Source organism: Nipponia nippon, unplaced genomic scaffold (genome assembly GCF_047370975.1).
Source record: "Nipponia nippon isolate SJK-2023a ecotype South Korea unplaced genomic scaffold, ASM4737097v1 scaffold_4, whole genome shotgun sequence".
Classification (NCBI taxonomy): Eukaryota; Metazoa; Chordata; class Aves; order Pelecaniformes; family Threskiornithidae; genus Nipponia; species Nipponia nippon.
The window spans coordinates 41,452,492-41,470,440 of record NW_028262358.1 but is presented as its reverse complement, the minus strand read 5'-3'; the positions used below and the strand labels follow the sequence as shown (position 1 = coordinate 41,470,440).

At 35.7% G+C, this 17,949-nt stretch overlaps 1 protein-coding gene across 1 annotated transcript in view; it reads left to right on the top strand.

Moving 5' to 3' along the window:
• FMN2 (formin 2) overlaps positions 1–17,949 on the top strand; it is a 163,099-nt gene that overhangs the window by 20,737 nt on the left and 124,413 nt on the right. The window contains exons 3-4 of the mRNA XM_087775399.1: positions 2,474–2,640; positions 15,014–15,161. Coding sequence (XP_087631525.1) covers positions 2,474–2,640; positions 15,014–15,161 — 315 coding nt within the window. The remainder of the gene's footprint in view (positions 1–2,473; positions 2,641–15,013; positions 15,162–17,949) is intronic.

Below are 17,949 nucleotides of genomic sequence, written 5' to 3'. Positions count from 1 at the left end.
GTCATTTACGGGTGTTATTCCTGTAAATGGTTAAAGCAAAAGGCGAGGGGGAGGCACGGGGCTATTCTGCTTTTGGATGTCCAGGAGAAGACTCTCTAAACATGATAAGATTATTTACAAGTTGAAACATCCAGAGGGGAATAAAAAAAAAAAAGGATATATCAAGCCTGACATTCAAAAGTCATGGGTAACACTTGAATATTTAATACAGCATGAAGAAATGTGTAGTTTTCTTGCATAGTCCTATTTGTGTGTGTGTGTGCACAGAGTGCTCTTCCTCTGGTGTATTTTCTTGTTGTTATTTTTTCTTCTGTGCATTTTAGATAAATGTAAAGCATTGACTCCCCCATTCATCCTCATTGCTTGCAGTCAATCGTTTCACTAGACAACTTTCCATGTTGTTGAACTTTACTCAGTGATATAAGGTGATACTATGGTAATATGATGTTCTTTGCTCCAGAAATGCTAGCAGAAATGCTACCTATTGGTGCTCTGGTGTCAGTGTGATGCCAGGCTTGTACTCTTATTTTTTTCTAAAACTTGCTTATATAGCTAAACCTCAGTATTTATAACTAGGAGAATCCATTTATTGCAGTAAGAGGACAGTAGCTAGGAGTTTTTTTAGTGGTCTTTTACAGCACTACTAAGCATTGGCAACTACAACCCCAAAGAAAACTTAGTGAAACAAATCACAAAAAAGTCTGTTGGCAGACAGCTCCCTATTTGCGCTTCGCTTCCATGTTTCGTACTGTTGCCTTTCTTCATGTAGGGGATTGCTGCAGCTGTGGGTAAATTGTTGTTAAAAAATTTCGGTCAGTAAGAAAGCCCATCTTCAATTAATTAATGACTTTGAAGATTTAATAACGGAACTGTATCTTTAGATAAATACAGGGATATGTTGAATAAGCAATTATGTTATCACCACCTTATAGGTGGTGAAACCAAGGAGTGGAGGCAAACTAATCAGCAAATGTAACAAAACTTGTGTATCCTACAAGTTTGTCCCCTGGCTTATCCCCTTGAATGTACTGTATTGTGTCTAATAAAAGGCTAGGAAACTTGGACTAATAATTCAGAATTATCAAATCTTTAGATGTGGAGATTAAAGTCTTAGAAATAACTTCTAACATTTTAATGTATTGTTTATTTTAGCCTGTATTGCTATATGAAGTTAAAATAATGCAGAAACTTTGGGCCAAATGTCACTTACAATATCGTTTTTAAATTGCCTCCAGATGTTTTAAAAAAAAAACAACTTTTTGTTATATTCAAAAAGCCTGGGAAATTTTCCATTTTGAATAAAATCAACATTCAAACATTTGTATGTAAAAACCAGTAGTATCATTATTAGTGTTATTATTACTACTTTAAATGACACTAAAATGCTTTCTTAATCCAGTATTTTTTTTTTCTGGAAAATACCTTTGGCTTCCAGTGAGTGAATGGAAAAAACAGACTATAGAAACTGATTTAGGTACAAATTGTATTCATAGTTAATTCGTACTAAAACATGAAATTAACTTTGTTACTCCATCTGCCTTTTCTCTTCCAGTAGATTTATTTCATACCTTTATTTATATCCTGTAAATCTGAACTTTGGCATCTTTTGACATTTTAGAGCTTAATCAAGCAATTTAATATTCTTGCAATATAGATTTTACTACAGCCTGCATATATAGCTAATTTTTTTAGTCTCTTTCTGGCTAACTGCACAGAGCACAAAGGTCTTTCAAACCTCTAGCATTGTCTCCTGTTATATACTTTAACATATGCCCTCCTTTCGTGCTCTGGTGAGATAACAAAGAAAACACTTTGATCGTGAAATCTGGCCCTGTAATAAGAATAAATCTCTTTTCTAAATCTTCGAAAGTTTTACTTCTCTGAACTGATGCTTGTGGCACTGCATTTGAATTTGGAGCACTCTGCTGCTCTGGAGCTATATTAAATACAATTTTAAATAGTACAGTTATCAGGGTTTTTTTGTTGTTGTTCTTTTATTGAGAGTTTCTCCAAAGAAACAGGGCACAACTTCTTAAAGACTGTGATCATTTTATGATTCAAAAAACAAAGGCTCATTCCAAGAGTTGGGAGACTTGATTCTATAACAACTGTGTGTCACCCTTGGAAAAAATTAGTTCATTTCTTGGTAATATCTTGATTTTCTCATCAGGACAATTGTACAATATAAATAAATAGGAAATAGATGCTACATCTCATGGCTTTTGTTCCTGTTCCACAGTGCAGCCAACACAATGTGTATTTTCTTGAATATCCTAATTAATCAGTTCAAATTACTATATAGCAATATTTTATATTAAAGACTTATTATCAAATACTTTTCTCAAGAATTCTTTTTTTATTTCGTATTTTTACTTCTAATAGTTGATATTTTCAATACATGTTGTAATGCCTTAATCTTTGTGTCCCATAGATAGCTACAATTTCTTATTAATCTGTGTCATCACCTTGGCAGGACGAACTCTGCTGGAAAAGCTCTTCAGCCAGCAGGAAAATGCACCACAAGAAGAAGCAGAAAAACTATGTTCTCGCATTATTGCAATGGGTCTTCTGCTTCCATTCACTGACTGCTTCAGAGAACCATGTAATCAGAGTGCCCAGCAAAGCACACCCACGTTTGATGTAAGTACTGAAAAAGTTATCTTTTGTCCGTTTGCCCAGTGGGACATGATTTATCAATGGCTCATCAGTCTTGAGAGAGTTAGTCCTTTTAATGAAAATTGCCCTTATGAGAGCAGCCAGCTATTTTTCTGAGCTCAGGTGTGTGCACTTTTGTATCCAGGTAAACGTTAAGTTTTAAAAGGTTCTCCCATAACTTGATTTCTTAACTTTTTAACTCATGTCTTAGTGTGCTATACTGTTCTGTACCTGTCGTTTTCATTAAGTCTTTTTCTTTGAATCAAAGCGGTCTATAGGACAACCAACATTTCAATCCAATAACTGCTTCACCAAAAATATAAATTAAAGGAACAACAGAAAACAGCATGTCACAAAACTTTACAGAACCCGTGGGATGTCTATGCTAGATGATTTTTTTTTTCCCCTTGAAAAAGACTTTTGATACAAAATAGCACAGGGGTCACTGCAAATTTGCTGGCATTCCAGCTACAGTGTTTTCTGTGCTTTTGGGCTATCTGGCCGAAGTGCTGTTATTGGTGGTGGTTGCATACCGTTACAAAACTGTGGTGTAGACATCACCTAACATACTTTTCCTTCCTCTTGGATAATGAATTCCACATTAGAATGTCTTTCTATTCTATGGTACTGTACAACCCATGAAGTTTTACAGTGAACTTATTTTTATGATCCTTGCCTTAAATTTTATCTTTGACACTTCTTTTAACTGGTTCATGTGACTGGTGATTTTTCTCTTCACTAATTAACTTCAAAATAATGTACAAATATTAACTAATCTACTTAATACCTTACTGGTATAGTTAAGATCATCCCTATTCGACACATTAAGCTGAAGCTTGGTTAGAAATACTCAAAAAATGATTGGCATAGGTATGAGAGAACATGAGTCTTTTGAACTCTTTAAATCTTTCTCATCTTTCCTGAAGAATAGTTTAACACAACTGGTGAAGAGAAAATGGGTAGAATAAATTTGTCTGAATTCTTAAAACAAACAAGCTTTCCTAGATAACCTAGCTTATCTACAAAATCATTCCATGGTCCCTCTAACAATATTAAACCTTGTGGTTTGGGTTTTTTTTTTTGGTTCGGTTTGGTTTTGTTTTTTGTTTGTTTTTTTTTTTAAACAATGTTTTAAACATTGTTCAAACTGTTTTTTGAAATTAATTGAAAAATGGAGTGTGACTATAAAACCGAGGTTGTTCAGGCAACTTAAAATCATATACCATCTGAAAGTGTTTATGGTTAAATATACTCAATAAAGTTACTGGAAAATACATGTTTCTTATTTTTCAGGTTGTTTAAAACAGTCTAGCAATGTTTTCAGTTCTCCTGGTTTTACCGTATGTTCAGCTAATCTCTTCTTCTTTAGAGTATTGAATATAATATTCTCTTTTAAAAAGTTTCTCCTCACTTACAAACAGATTTTGTTTGGAAAGAAGCAGAAGAGGCTCTTTTGTTAACTGGTATACCATGCTTTGTCTGAATAAGAGAATTATTCTATTTATCTTTTATTGACTGTATTGAGCAGGATGGACTTTCTGAAAAGAAACAGTAGCCTAGCCTAGTGTCATGTGAACAGTGTGTCAAAGTCAGTGATTTAATATGTTGCTGGCTTAGCAGTGATCTTAATTTGAATTGGGCTATCAGTAAGCCACAAATGCTCTGTTACTATTTTTGTGTATAAGTCCCCTAAATAGATCATGCTCCTGTAAAACAGTGTCAGAAGTGGTGTAAAGTGCTGCGTATGTGTATACAACTAGCAGTGCATCCTACTTCAAAGGACCGTACGTCTGTCTTGAACACTAGGATCTCAACAACTGAATTTCACATGGCACAAAGATGAGAGCTGCTGCTATTGAGTTTGGGAATATGTTTCTGCTTCAGCCTTGGTGACCGCAGTACAGGAACACCTACCTGTTTATTCATTACATGCCCTACAAGGGTGAAAATATTTAGAACTTGCAGTATAAACTCTAGTGGCTGAGAACTTCAGAACTGGGCTTCTTCTAGCTGATTTTGCTTCTCAGAGTGAGTAAATAAAATATCTTACAGAAAATAAATCCTAATAGTTATGTAAGGAAATGAAACAATTAACAGTTAGTGTGAAAAACTTACGGTGTTGCTGTGTATTACTTAAAGAAGGACATGTAAGATCTGTGACTTGTGTCCCCTCTTGCATCTCTCTCCATTTCTGTACTTTGCTTTTTTCTTATTTAGTTTTTTTTTTCTTTTTAATGCTGATCTGACCATTGATTTCAAAGACAGAAGAATTAGAGTAGCCTTAAGTAATACTTATATTTCACCCATCTAGAATTAGGAGATATTTGACCTTACTCTAAAATTGGGAGGACAGCCAGTCCCATATTCTTCCTTCATCTCTAAGTTCATCAGATGTCCCTCCAGTTCCATCTTGGACTCCCTCCAGTTTGGCTGGTGTCCTTTTCACTCAGCTGAAACTGTCATCAAAAAAGGTCCTGTAACCCTGTGCTGGTCCCAGACAGGTTTGTCCGTCACCTCGTCCTTCCTCCCTGCTACATCCAGCTCTGGTGCTTACTTGTTCCTTAATGTTACTCATTTGGCTGTTTTGATTTTTGTCTTAGTCTGGTTCTTATAAAGTCTCTTAGGTCACTCCTTTAGCATGTTTTTTTGCAGAATTGCCAACCTTTTTTCCACTGAAATCTTTCCTTGAATCCCTCCTTTTCTCCTTTTGTGACTGATACCATGTATTTCTGATCTTTAACTTACTTTCTTTTTATGTTGAATAAAATCCATGATTCCCCTTTTCCTTAAGTGTGGTCCAACAGACTTTGTTTTTTGAAAATGTTAGGTTACAGTTTATGAAAATAATTCAGTGAGTTTTGTTCACTCTATGATCTATTGCTCGTGGGTTGAGATTAATATAAACAGATTATTTAAAAGTCCTATTCTCTCACTCTGATCTCCTTTTCTGGACGTCCTCCAGTGAATTTAATTTAACATGGCTAATGCTGAACTCTGTGCTGTCTTGAAATGTTTGTAATTGCACACTCTGATTATATTCTCATCTTCTTTATACTCTTGCCCGGTGGTCACCTCTAGTTCTCCCTGTCTTACAACTGCGTATCCAAATCTTGTGTCTGTTTTCTCAGTAACACACATGAGATCTGCTTTTTTCTTTCTCCCAAGACATTCCAGGCTTCAGAGTGGGCCTCTGCCTCACCCCATTAAATAATTGTACACAACCTCTTTTACTTTTCTCATTGGATCTTATTTCTCTATCTTCCACACTGCCTGACTGCAATTAGGCAATGCATTAAGAGTACAGACAACTTTTGCAGCTCTTAGTTTCTTGGACTAGTATTATAAAGGCTCCTGGAAGCCAGTTTAGATTAAATTCTTAGCACTTGTGTTACTGGTGTAGGTTACGCTTTGTGGACGTGATGCTTACTCCTTTGTTAGTATATGACAAACATGAAGGACCAACAAATACCTAATGAAAGCATAAATCTTCAGAGAACTAGCAGCTGTCATCACATTTATGCTGAGGATGGTGCCCAGTTTTCAGAGGCTTATAACTTGGTCAGATTTTGGATAGATTTTAATGATGATCGGAAATGGCATGTTCTTGAAGTATCTCTGACCTTTTTGCCAAATTTTAAGTCATAGTCCAAAGGATAGAAACTTTAAAACTGTTTTAAGAACTTAAGAGAAAACTTTCATGTTCTATCTTGGCCCATTTTATCAATTATTTCTTTTGAAACAGATTGTGGCAGATGCCCAGAATAAAAGATTAGTCTGAAAAATAAAAGTTGAACAAAGCCTTAAAAGTCACAGAAGTAGACAGGGTTGAGATTTTTAAGATGTTTGCTGTTGAGAAGCAGTGGAAGCTTTCACTATAACTTTTCCTGCCTACTCTTCTTATAATATAAAGAGTATCTTAAAGAGTAAGTAAATGTACAATGGCAGATTCGCTGTCTAGAGATATGATGCTCTTTTTGCTAGTTTCCTGTCTCCTGGAGAGGCTGCTAATTATTGCCTCATGGATGTCATGACTTCTTACTTGTCAGGCTATCTTTACAGTCTTTCATTCTTCTGCTAATATTTTATAAAAGAAAAAAAGTTTATAAAAATATATTTTAAAAAAATGGCCAAGTAAGTAAATGCACAACTTGCAGAAAGATAGATTAGCAAAAGCCTATTCAAAGAATGTTAATGCTTTGTGAAAAACTCTAGCCATTCCCAAATGACTGTGTCATGTTATTAAATAATCATATTTCTGTAGTGCAAGTGTAGTCCGAAGCTTTTTAGCATGTTACCTCATTGTATTATGCTATTACAGTAAAATAAACACAAGACTGAGCTGGCTAAACAGTGTATCTTTGGCAAGAATGTAACCACAGGCAAGTTTTGGAGCCACCTGTTGGAGGATCACAATTTTCGATAAGTAGATATCTCATCTCCTGCTTAGCTCCTCTGTTAATGATGTATCACAGAAGCTAGAAGATGGCTATCTTTGGAGAGCCATGAGAAATGTGTATAAATTATAGACATTTGCATTAGAATTTAAACTGTTCATACACCAATAAAAAAGTTGACATTTTCCTATTTCCAAGGCAAGTTTATTTAGCTTCACTGTGCCATTAAAAAATATGACAAAACAAGTAGTTTTTTGTGTTGTTTCTGAACATTAGTTTTAAAACACTTAAATTCTCAGTGAAAACTTAAATGATTTTGTGATAGAGGCTTTCTATTATCATTTTGTAAGTGCTTTTGAGAAGAAAACTGAGCATGCCTTTGTATCTATACTATACTCCTTGTTTGGGGAACTTAATCTCTATTGCGCACTGAAGGATCCAACAACTACTTTTTTTCACGTGGCACTAATCAGCAATATCTTCTTCCATATGTGTCTGAAATGCGCACTAAGCTCTTTCATCTTTCTTTAGTTCTGGTGACGTTTTGATTGGACTAGCACTCCCTACATCTTTTCCAGTGCTTTTATTGAATTCTGTTACTGTGTTGAGTGCTGCTGTTAATGCCTCCTTGATTTATATATTATTTCAGCATATTCTATAATGAATGAAAGAGCTATATAAATGAAAGAGCTAAATGGACATCATCTGGATGGTGTCTGTCTTTACTATGTTATGATGTGAATTATACATAGGCATGTTTGACAGTTTGGGATAGGGACTGCGCCTTGCGCGATTCATAGTTATGATGCCTGAGTAGGTTGTCATCCGTTTCTGAAATAGCACTTCCACAAGGACGCAGAGTGCCAGACAATATAAATGAGAAATGCTATAAAAATGGCTGTTTTCCTATTATCTCCTGGCCACCTGTGGTGATGCAAATGCTTTTTCAGGAAATAAAGACACCGCTTCCATTTTGCTGAGTAGTAGCAGATGGTTGGACTTTGCAGGATAGCTGGAAGAGGAGTTAGTGACATGAAGACTTTACTTAATTTTAACTTATTTGCACTGTTTAGGCCAGTCAGAAAATTAGTAGTTAAGCAGATTGCAGACAGACTCCTTTCTCAGAAGTTAGAGAGCCAAAATACCAGTGATCATTTTCCAAAGAGCAACTTTCCCAAGAATTGACTTCAGCTAGGAGAACTTCTCTTCCAAACTGCAGCACAAAGCTGGCAACAATGCAGCATTTCTTCAAGCATACTTTCAATGCTTGGGAATAAAATGCGTAAAACTGAATGTAGTCCCATTTTATGAAATTTGTCACAGCAGTATATTGGGGGCCAGTAGCAAATAAGACTTTAAAAGTTAACGAGTGAAAATTGTGGAATAGAGCAGCGAAAACAGATTGTTAATCTGCTGTCTTAATCATTGTTTGTCATGTAGGTTACCATGGCAGTTGAGTTTGGCTAAATCAAAGCCCTCATGTCTCCTCTTCCTTTTCCATTGCCCAATCACACTTTGTGACACTTTGTCTTTTGTGGTGAGCAACTCTGAATATTCCTGAGAGTAGTAAAATGGAAACAGTTGGATGATCACTGGGCTGAAGTGTTCCTTTTATGCTGTTTCCCTGCTTCCCTTTTTTTTTTTTTTTCATTTTAATTGCATATTTATTTTATAATTATTACATCTGGCCTTGCAGCCTTCTAGCCTTCTCTTTTTCTTTTTTCTTTTTCTTTCTCCTTTCCAGTTACTTGTGGTGATGCTACTGTATATACTTTCAACTGAGGTATTTTGTATGTAGGATGTTGCTAGGTTTCCATGCTGCTTTTTGCAGAGAACATTGCTTACCTGCTTGTTATTCTGAAGAGCAGCTTCAAGAGGCACATACTGGATGTTAAGTTTACACCACCTGTTTAATATTTTCAAAATCATTATGCATAGGGTGAAGGTGATGGTCACCCTGTCACCTTAAGAGATCTTTTATATTTTATGACTTTCTGTATATTAGTTCACTGTCTTGAGAATGACAGACATAACACAATGTCTTTTTTCTAGCTTGGAATTGAGAATACAATGAGAGTTGATTACTGCATGTCTCTGCTTTCAAGAGGAAGTTTTTACAGTAGTAATAATCACCTTTTCAAATGGAATAGAGGTGAAAGGAATTTTCTAATGAAACAGATTTCTTTGGAAAATTCAAATTTGTTGGAATCCAAACTTACTGCAGAACAGTGTCAGTGTAAGTGAAAACAACTCCAGATGGAGAGGTTTCTCGCCTCACCTTAGAATTTCAGGAAAGAGTGAATGAGAAAGGACACACTGCTATATGGTCGAAGTAACAGGTCTTGGGATGTGGTCTTCCAAGCTGGAGTTCGTCAGGTGTGTAAAGAGGCTAGATCTTGAGGTTCTTCTGTTTCATAGAAGGATAGCCACTGTTCCCTCTTCAAAAGCAATTTTGTTGTAAGCTCACCAGTTCAGCCTATCCAGCTATATTAAATGTAGAAGTTATTGGGAAATAGGAAGACCAAGACAACAACTCTGGAACTGAATGAGAATAGATGTGGAAATCTGGAATTTAATTTCCTGATTTCCTTTCCCCATGAGGGCCCTAACTACAGGGCTATTGGCTCTGTTGGCATCTCATAGCCCCAGGATATGATGTTGAATCCGGAACAAAGTTTGATGGGATCAAGCAAGTTTGTTTTGTTTTGTTGAGGAGGTTGAAGTCATTTCATGGGAAAGAAATGTTTCATGGTTTTTTTGACACTTGAAGTGTTTTTAAACAAATTATTGAGGCACATCAGTTTTCTGAAAAGAAAGAAATCACTCAAGTAAAATGCTCAGGCATCAAATTTAGTTCATGAGGATAAAGTGCTACTTCAGCCATATGTTACAGTATTATGACTGACTTGCTGTTTTTCAGCCTTGGAAGGCAGCTATACTTACTAGTACAGCCATGTTTAATCACTGCTCTCGTTTTGTCAGTGGTCAGACAGAGCTTTATTACTGAAACTCTCCTCAAAAAGTAAACCACTTTCCCCATTCTTGATAGTATTGATTTCTTTATTTTAAAAGCTGCTTAAAATAAAGCAGTCTCCTGCTGATAAGAGCATTTTGAGGTAGTCTGTCTCTAATTTCTTGAACTAAAACCTTGTCCAATTAACTATTTATATGCAGTGGGAACGTGCAATTGGCTTTCTTTCATTTTAGAGGTGTATACCTAGTATATTAGAAAGATTAAACTTAGTGAATGGAAAAAAAATTCCTTCCATGCACTTGAAACAGTCTAAATGACAAACAGTTGTATACAAGTGTGGAACAAACTCTTTGGAGCTCTTAGCCTGGAAAACACCTTCTGTGTAATGTAATTCCACTGAGTTTATCTAGTTTCATCTTAAATGCACTTATACTTTTTTGTCTCCCCACTCTTCCAGCTCTTCCCACTGGAAGGCTGTCCATATCCAGACTGATATCATGAGTTGGAACCTTCTTGTAACTATCGCTCTGTGTTTGCTCCTGGTCCGTTTATACCTGTCTGCAAACATACCAACCCTTCTGTCCTCCCCTCTTCAGGATAACTTTGAATGTTTGGGGTTCTAGTGAAAAATTGTTCAAGTTTACCATTTGAAAATAAATGCCCTGCAAGATAGGGCATGATTCCATCATGGCTTAACGCAGGAACCATCAGGGAAGTTAGCAGCAATTCACTCTAGTCTAAGAAATTTAGAGGTACTGCTAATGCGCTTCCCCCATCTACTGCTGTGCTGAGCTGAAGAGCAGAGGCTACTCCTGATAGCAGTGTGCCTCTGTACTGCTCCACCTTTCCCATCTCACTGCTCATGATCTGACTGCGCTTTTTTTTTTTTTTTTTTTTTTGTCTTTGAGAATTGTCAAAATACTTCTGGTCAGATTTCCCCCCCTCTCCCCCCCCCCTTGATTTTCACATTGCTAATTCATGCTTTTGCAACCAGTTTGGATGGATGTATACATTTATTGCTGTTTCAACTCCATCTCTTGTACCTCTTTAAAGTATTTCTCACAATGGCTATCTTTGCCCTTTGAACTAGAAGCAGATAAACAGTTGATTAAAAACTGAAGTGGTGTTGAACAGAAGGTCGTATTACCTGCATATCTCCAGGAGCAATACAGCTGCCAAAAGCATAGGTTCAAGGTTGCACATTATATTCCTACAGTGGGGGATATAGTAATCTCTAATTCAATCTGTGGCCCGGGAAACAAACCTGGTGTCTCAGTGTGAAAAATGTGTGACCCCTTTTCTGAAAGCTCAGGGTCCACCAGTATGCCTTCTGATGTTGGCTGCAGGTCTAGCTCATGGTCCTAGTTCTGGGTCGACCAGCCTCTTTGTGTCATTTGCTGGAGGCCCTTACTTTGAGTAGCTTACAGCATTGGCTTCCATCTTTAAAGATTAGCAGGAAAGCATATCTTTAGCTCAAGTCGTGAAGGAACGTAATTAATATTTAATATATTATGTACCTGAAATGTACCACTGCGGTACCCAAGAATGAAAATTTGTTACAAAAAGCCATTCTTTCTGCTTACTGAGAGTTGCCTGGGAAGAGAGTGAGTTAAACTACAGACCCTGGCTCTCTGTGACTCTATTCTAAATGCTAGCATCTATAAGTGGTAAAATGTCTATTGATTAGGTACCATCAGAATCAGATCCTGCAGGCAGTTTGCCTCGCCCATGTGCGAATGCTCTGCAGTTTTAAGTACCAGTGGAAAGTGCTGTGTAAGGATGTGTGGAAACGAGAACTCTTCTTGACATCACGTTTAGTGCACTGGACTCAGATAGCTTTAAGCTTTCAATGTCCGCCCAGAAATGAGTCTGAATAAATAAGACTGGGATCATTCATTAAAAGGATATATATATATATATTTTTTTTTTTTTCCCTAAAAGAAGTGCTTTAAACACTAAATAGTGGAGTCTGAGCAAGATGAAGTGGAAATTCCAGATGTATTCAAAGGTTGATCACGGTAAGAGTATTCACTGGCTGTACTTACAATGATATCTAGTAAAAATTGCCTCTGAACTGGAAAGATTAAAGGAGAAAAAGTTGGATGTAGAAATCCAGGTTCGTGAATGCTTGTATTACAATTATTAATGATAAAATCAAATCTGGATTTTTTTTATTTGGACTGTGTTGTTTCTTTTGCTTGAATAGTACTTCAGCATCATAGAATTAGCTGCATAAATCTTTCTTCAAAATGTTCTAATAATCATGCAAATTTATGGCATTATCAGAGTTAGAAAAGGTGAAATGAGATGGGTTAGTATATTAACTGACAAGGAGCTAAAGACAAGAGCTAAAAAGGATTAGATTTTGCACAGTATCTTGAGTGAGTAGGAATTAGGACATTCAAATGATTCATCTCTTTTGAAGGGCACAAAAGTGAAGACAGGGTTAATCTTTTCCCATTTTAAGTGTAGTTTATGGACTATCAACTTGAAGTCCAGACCTTCAGACTACCTTTCTGTCATGAGGGTTTTTCATATTTTAAATTATGTTTCTAAGTTTGCAACTAATCTGAATGTAGCTGTTGTTAAATACCTTGTTCATATGGTGAACATGGATACATTTTGGTTGTCGTGCAAGTCCCTTCAAGACATTTTTTGCAAATTTACATTTACCTCTGTAAATTTCTATTACATGATGAGTCTATTCCAGCATCCTTTTCTATGTTGAATAGTGAATGAAAAGAATCGCAAAACAAAAAACAACGCAAACCAAAAGATACTGTCTTTTAGACTCACAAACAAATCTCCTGTGCTAGGTTAGGAGTCGGTTATGGAGTTGTGTGATGTCTTAATTTATAACTCTTCGTAGTTTATATGCGATAAATTCTGTCAGCAAGAACATAGGTACTTCATATTTTATTACCCTCATAATGTATCCCATCTGTACAATAATTCTGAGACATACCATGTTCTTTTTAATACTTCTTAATTCATGTAGACTAATCATACTTCAAAAATTTGTTGTTGAATGATTGTACCGTATCTTTCAAGAACTGGTGTGGTGAAATATCATGTCCAGGAACAGTTTAACTGTTTGTCTTCCTCATTCATGCTATGTCAATATTATCTACAGTCTGTTGTCTTCTGTTTTATTGCCCTGTAACCTTACATGTAATGCCGTTGAAAGTCAACAGCTTACCCAGCTAACCCTCTGTAGAGCTTGTTCTTCCCTCTGTTCCCTGAACTGTGTAATGTGGTAGAGTGGGCAAAAAAAAATCTGTTCTGGTTTGCCTCGATGACTTTTTTTGAATCTTATTTTCCTCTGTGTTTTTGAGATTTGGATGGTGCAGAAACAAGATAAATAGCAAAATCCAGCACCTTTTCTTTTTCTATACATAGTATGTACAGTACTGGAAATTAGGCAGAAACGCAAAAATACATATCCTCTAAAAAGCTGGAATTAGACAAATGGAAAGTACTAAGTTACTGAAAGAATTGCATTAATCAAGCTTGTTTGGATATTCAAACACAGTAGCATAGTAATGGGAAAAGGATAAGCTTTTCAAGGAACATAGAGTTCAGGGCTATGTAAAGAACCTGACGTGATTTTGTATTAAGCTTTTTATCCATTTATTTTTACCTTTATCTGAGGTCTGTGTATGTGGCTGGATTTTTGCAATGTTTTTCATGCTGGAAAGATCTAACGAGCTTGCTTTGACCCTTACTGTTTGAGGCACCCTCTGTAAACCAAAACTTTTTACTTTATAACCAGCTTTTGTCTGTTCTAAGTGAGTTGCTCTCAATAGAATGTTATCGCTCTTACCACAACTTATTTTTAGACAAGTAGAAGCTTAGTCACATGGAATAGTAATTATCCCAAAAAAGTGTTGAATTATTTTTTCTTCCCCCTGCATGTCTCTTCAATGTTTAGTATCTGTTGAAAATTAATTTAAAAAAAAAAAAAAAGGTTTTAATCTAAAAATGAAATATGCAGCAGGACAAATAGGTATTACCAATGTTTTACTCAGGCAATAGTGTGAATGAAGCATAATGATCATGATCTTTAAGAAGATAATACTGTGTGATCTGACTAATTTCATCCTGTGACTTGATCTTTTTTTTTTCCAGTTTTGTGCTACAGCATTTGCATATTTCCGGGTGACTTACTAGGATACTCATGCAGTTGCTGTGATTGATCTCTATAGAGTTTACAGTATTACAAAGATTTAATCACAAGGTGTGCATGTTGATGCATAACTACTTGAATTGTGGTCAGCTAAAATCTTTCTGTTGCCTTAAAGCGTAAGTTTGCCCTAGTTTTCATCAGACAGTCTGGATGTCTCCTACTTTTAATAAGTGAATCAAACTCAAAGCTATTGAGTAATAAGGATATAATCTGATTTGACCCCAGAGTTTAAATTTTTAAATTTTATTCTAAAAGCAAACTCACCTTTTTAGCTGCCTTTTTTTGAATATGGAAATGTAAATGACAAAAACTGTGTTGCAGAGAATGAATACCTCAGTTTAATTTATGCTGAAATAATCCTGCTTCTTTTCCTTGCTTGTGCATTTGGTGTAAAAAGATTACACAGAGTGTGGACTGAAATATTTTTCTCTAACCTATAAACTAGCCATAGGTAAAGAAGTACAGTCATGATGGGCAGAACCTGTTATCTCTCTAAGGAAAGAAGTGGCAAAGAGTTCTTCATGCTCAAAAAAGTGCTGAACTGTATTCTAGCATCTCATTGTGCTGTAGGTAACTAAAAGATTAGATTTTCTGTTGTTAATAGAAGTAATTCCAAAACTAAAACATTAAATTATTTTAATATAGATTTATGTTAAGTCTTTGTCAGGAGATGAAGAACATAAAAACAAGTCTGTCTTGCTACAGGGGTGGATATTGAGCTATTTGTGTTGGAAACAAAGGCTTTGATATATTGAGCTTGTCTTTCTATATGAACTTTTCAACTTTTTTTTTTAATAACCACAGCAAGACCAGCTTTATACTTGGGCTGCAGTTAGCCAACCCACACATTCATCAGATTACATTGAAGGAAGCTTTCCAAGGAGAATTCCGTCTGTGTGGCCCCCACCCAAACCTCCAGATGAAGAACAAAGACTCAAAATTACAGAAGAAGGTATAGTTCTTGGATACAGACAAGATATATGTATGGCATGGAGAGGAGCTGCTGTCTTTTAGAATCCAAGATATAAACTTAATATCTTAACTTCTAACAAATACCTGATTTTGAGATCTTGGATTAGCATCAGAAATAATGTTAGCTAGTATGAATCTAATAGAAAATATTCAGCAAAAATGCATGCTTTTTGTTAACAACCAAGATGTGCACCTGGCATCTGCTGACTAATGGATTTTACCAGGTGTTGTGACCTTTGCTCTTTTCCAGTTTACATACCTTCAGAGCCATGAAATATGGGTACTTTTCTCTTCTTAAAAATATGGAAAACTTCAGAAGTCCACTGGTGGTATACTGAAAGTTATTAGAGTGGTGTAAGGTATTCCTTTGTGGATTCAGCAGTCCCCTGCTGACAGAGAGGTAGGAAAAGTGTATCTGAAAAATAAATTGAGGTCTTGTTTACAAAGTCAGTTTGTCTTAAAATTTGTGAGGTTACTTTACTAGCCAAATTTCTGAAATCTTCTGCATACTCATTAAAAGCTTTGTTTAAGCTGAGAATTAAAACAAAACAAAATAAAACCTATTGTAGCTGACAAAGAAATTCAGAAGAGAATTTCAAACCTGTTTTCTCTTAGTAGTGTTGATGGGCAAATACCACAAGTTCTTGGAGGCTTAGCTTTGCATTAGTTAGTATTCAACAGCTCTCAACACTTTTAGACTGCATTCATCCCCATGACCTCCATGGAGAGCCACTGGGTAGTCTCAAATTTTCCATTTCCTACCGTTCCTTTTTTTTTTGTTGCTCAGATTTGAAGAATTAAGTCATCATTTCAACAGATCTCTTTGTATTGCTTGTAGGCTTTGGGTGGAGTTAATTTCAGATTTGCTTCTTTTTGGGACTTCTCTACCACTTCCTCTGGAACATGAGCAAAGTATTCCTTGCATGGACAGCATTTATCATGACAACACTTCACTTTAACTGCTATCACTTATTGCAGTGTTCACAAGCAAAATAAGTGATGCCAACAAAAATGCAGTACTGCTATATTATTGTTTATGCTGTGGCTTTTACCAAAGCAGCTCTATTAGTGGTCAAGGAAACTGCATCCATCTCACTGGTGCAATGCTGAGTGTGGAACGCTGCAGTACTGGACTGTTGGGCTGGTTCAGTTTTTGACTAATGATCTGCTGCTTTATGCTGTATTCAATGCAAGTGCTGTCATATGTGGTAGTAGAATTCATTGCCATGTACTCTGAGAGGACTTTCTCAACTTGGAGACTTAGCTAGTGGACATGTGATCAGAGTATTTATGAATGTACTCTGCACTGGAAAAACAAAAGCTCAAATATTTTATTATTTTACTTTGAGGTTTTAGCCTAGCAGAGGCTGGTGCAAGTTAACAACAGGTTTTTTGCTCTAAAATCTAGAAGAACGTTGATTACATTAAATATTTTGAAATGTAAAGATTTTTACTTTTTTTACCAATTTCGAAAAGTATTTCCACCAAGAGGATAATACTAATAATTTTTAAATGTATTCATTTTATACATGGTTGGTTTCCATCCTATGTTGTTCTATTTAATATTATATCTACTACATGGATGTAATGTGTACAGTAATTTTCTGTCCCTTATCTCAGCCACTGCCCTATCAAAAACTGCAACAATATTAAGAAAATAGAAGTAAAATGGAAGATTGTGTATTGTGATTATTTCTAAATGGAACATAAATAGTTCTCCAAGTTTACTCGAGGTGATGACGCTTAAAAATATTATTGAAATTTTGGTTTTTGATGTGAATTTGCAGTGTAGGGAATGGAGGGAAAAGGAAAAAATATAGTTGTTCTGAATACAATTCAGGTAGATAAATAATTTAACTTTTTTTTTTGATTGTTTGCATGCTTGCCATGTGGAAGAACCTGGAGGTGAGTGATGTTTGAAGCCTGAAGAATAAAAACCTTCCCCAAGATTTATAACTAAACTATATTTTATGTATATGTGCCTTTGAAAGGTGGATGGGGCAAGCATATTTAAAGGGTTTAAATTATTGTGTGCAGAGCAGCTGTATTTGGCATTATGTATAATTATTGCTGTATGGATTAAAAAGATACAATATTAATATTAGAGACAATAGTTTATTAAAAAAAGTCCATTTTAGACAAAAGTATTGATCTGGAGAGGAATGTAACAGGATATTTTTATATGTAGAGTCTTGATTTTTATTATTCATATTTTAGCATGAGGACAATACTAGACCTTCAAGCTTTAAGTAAGCCAAGAGAAAATTCTGCAAGGTCTTAGGGAATCTGTTCCTAAATCAGCAAAGTAGTTAATCATCTGTTTAATATAGTATATATTAAATAGTTTTGCTGTGTCCTCTGTGTCATGTGGAGTGTTGTTAGGTGTAAGGAAATGGCTATTAGAGTGGTCAGAGGTTTCTTTGGTTTTTTTGGTCAGGATGGTTGAGGGGGTTTTTTTGGGTTTTGGTCAGGATGGTTGGTTGTTTTTTTTTTTTTTTTAGGTTGGCTATTTTATTAAAAAACTGAAGTTTGGAAATACCTAATGTGAATTTGGGTTCAAGTCAGCAGGTACTTATGCCAAAAACATTTTTCAGTTCTGGATTCAGAAAAGTTTTTGGACAAAATGAGTCAATATCACCAATAAGACCAATGTGTATGCCACTAACTTTCCATCTGAATACCCAAAATCTGTTTCTGTTGCTGCTTATGGTATTTGACTCTAGCACTCCCACACCCCACCACATTGCCTGAATCTAAACACAATAGGG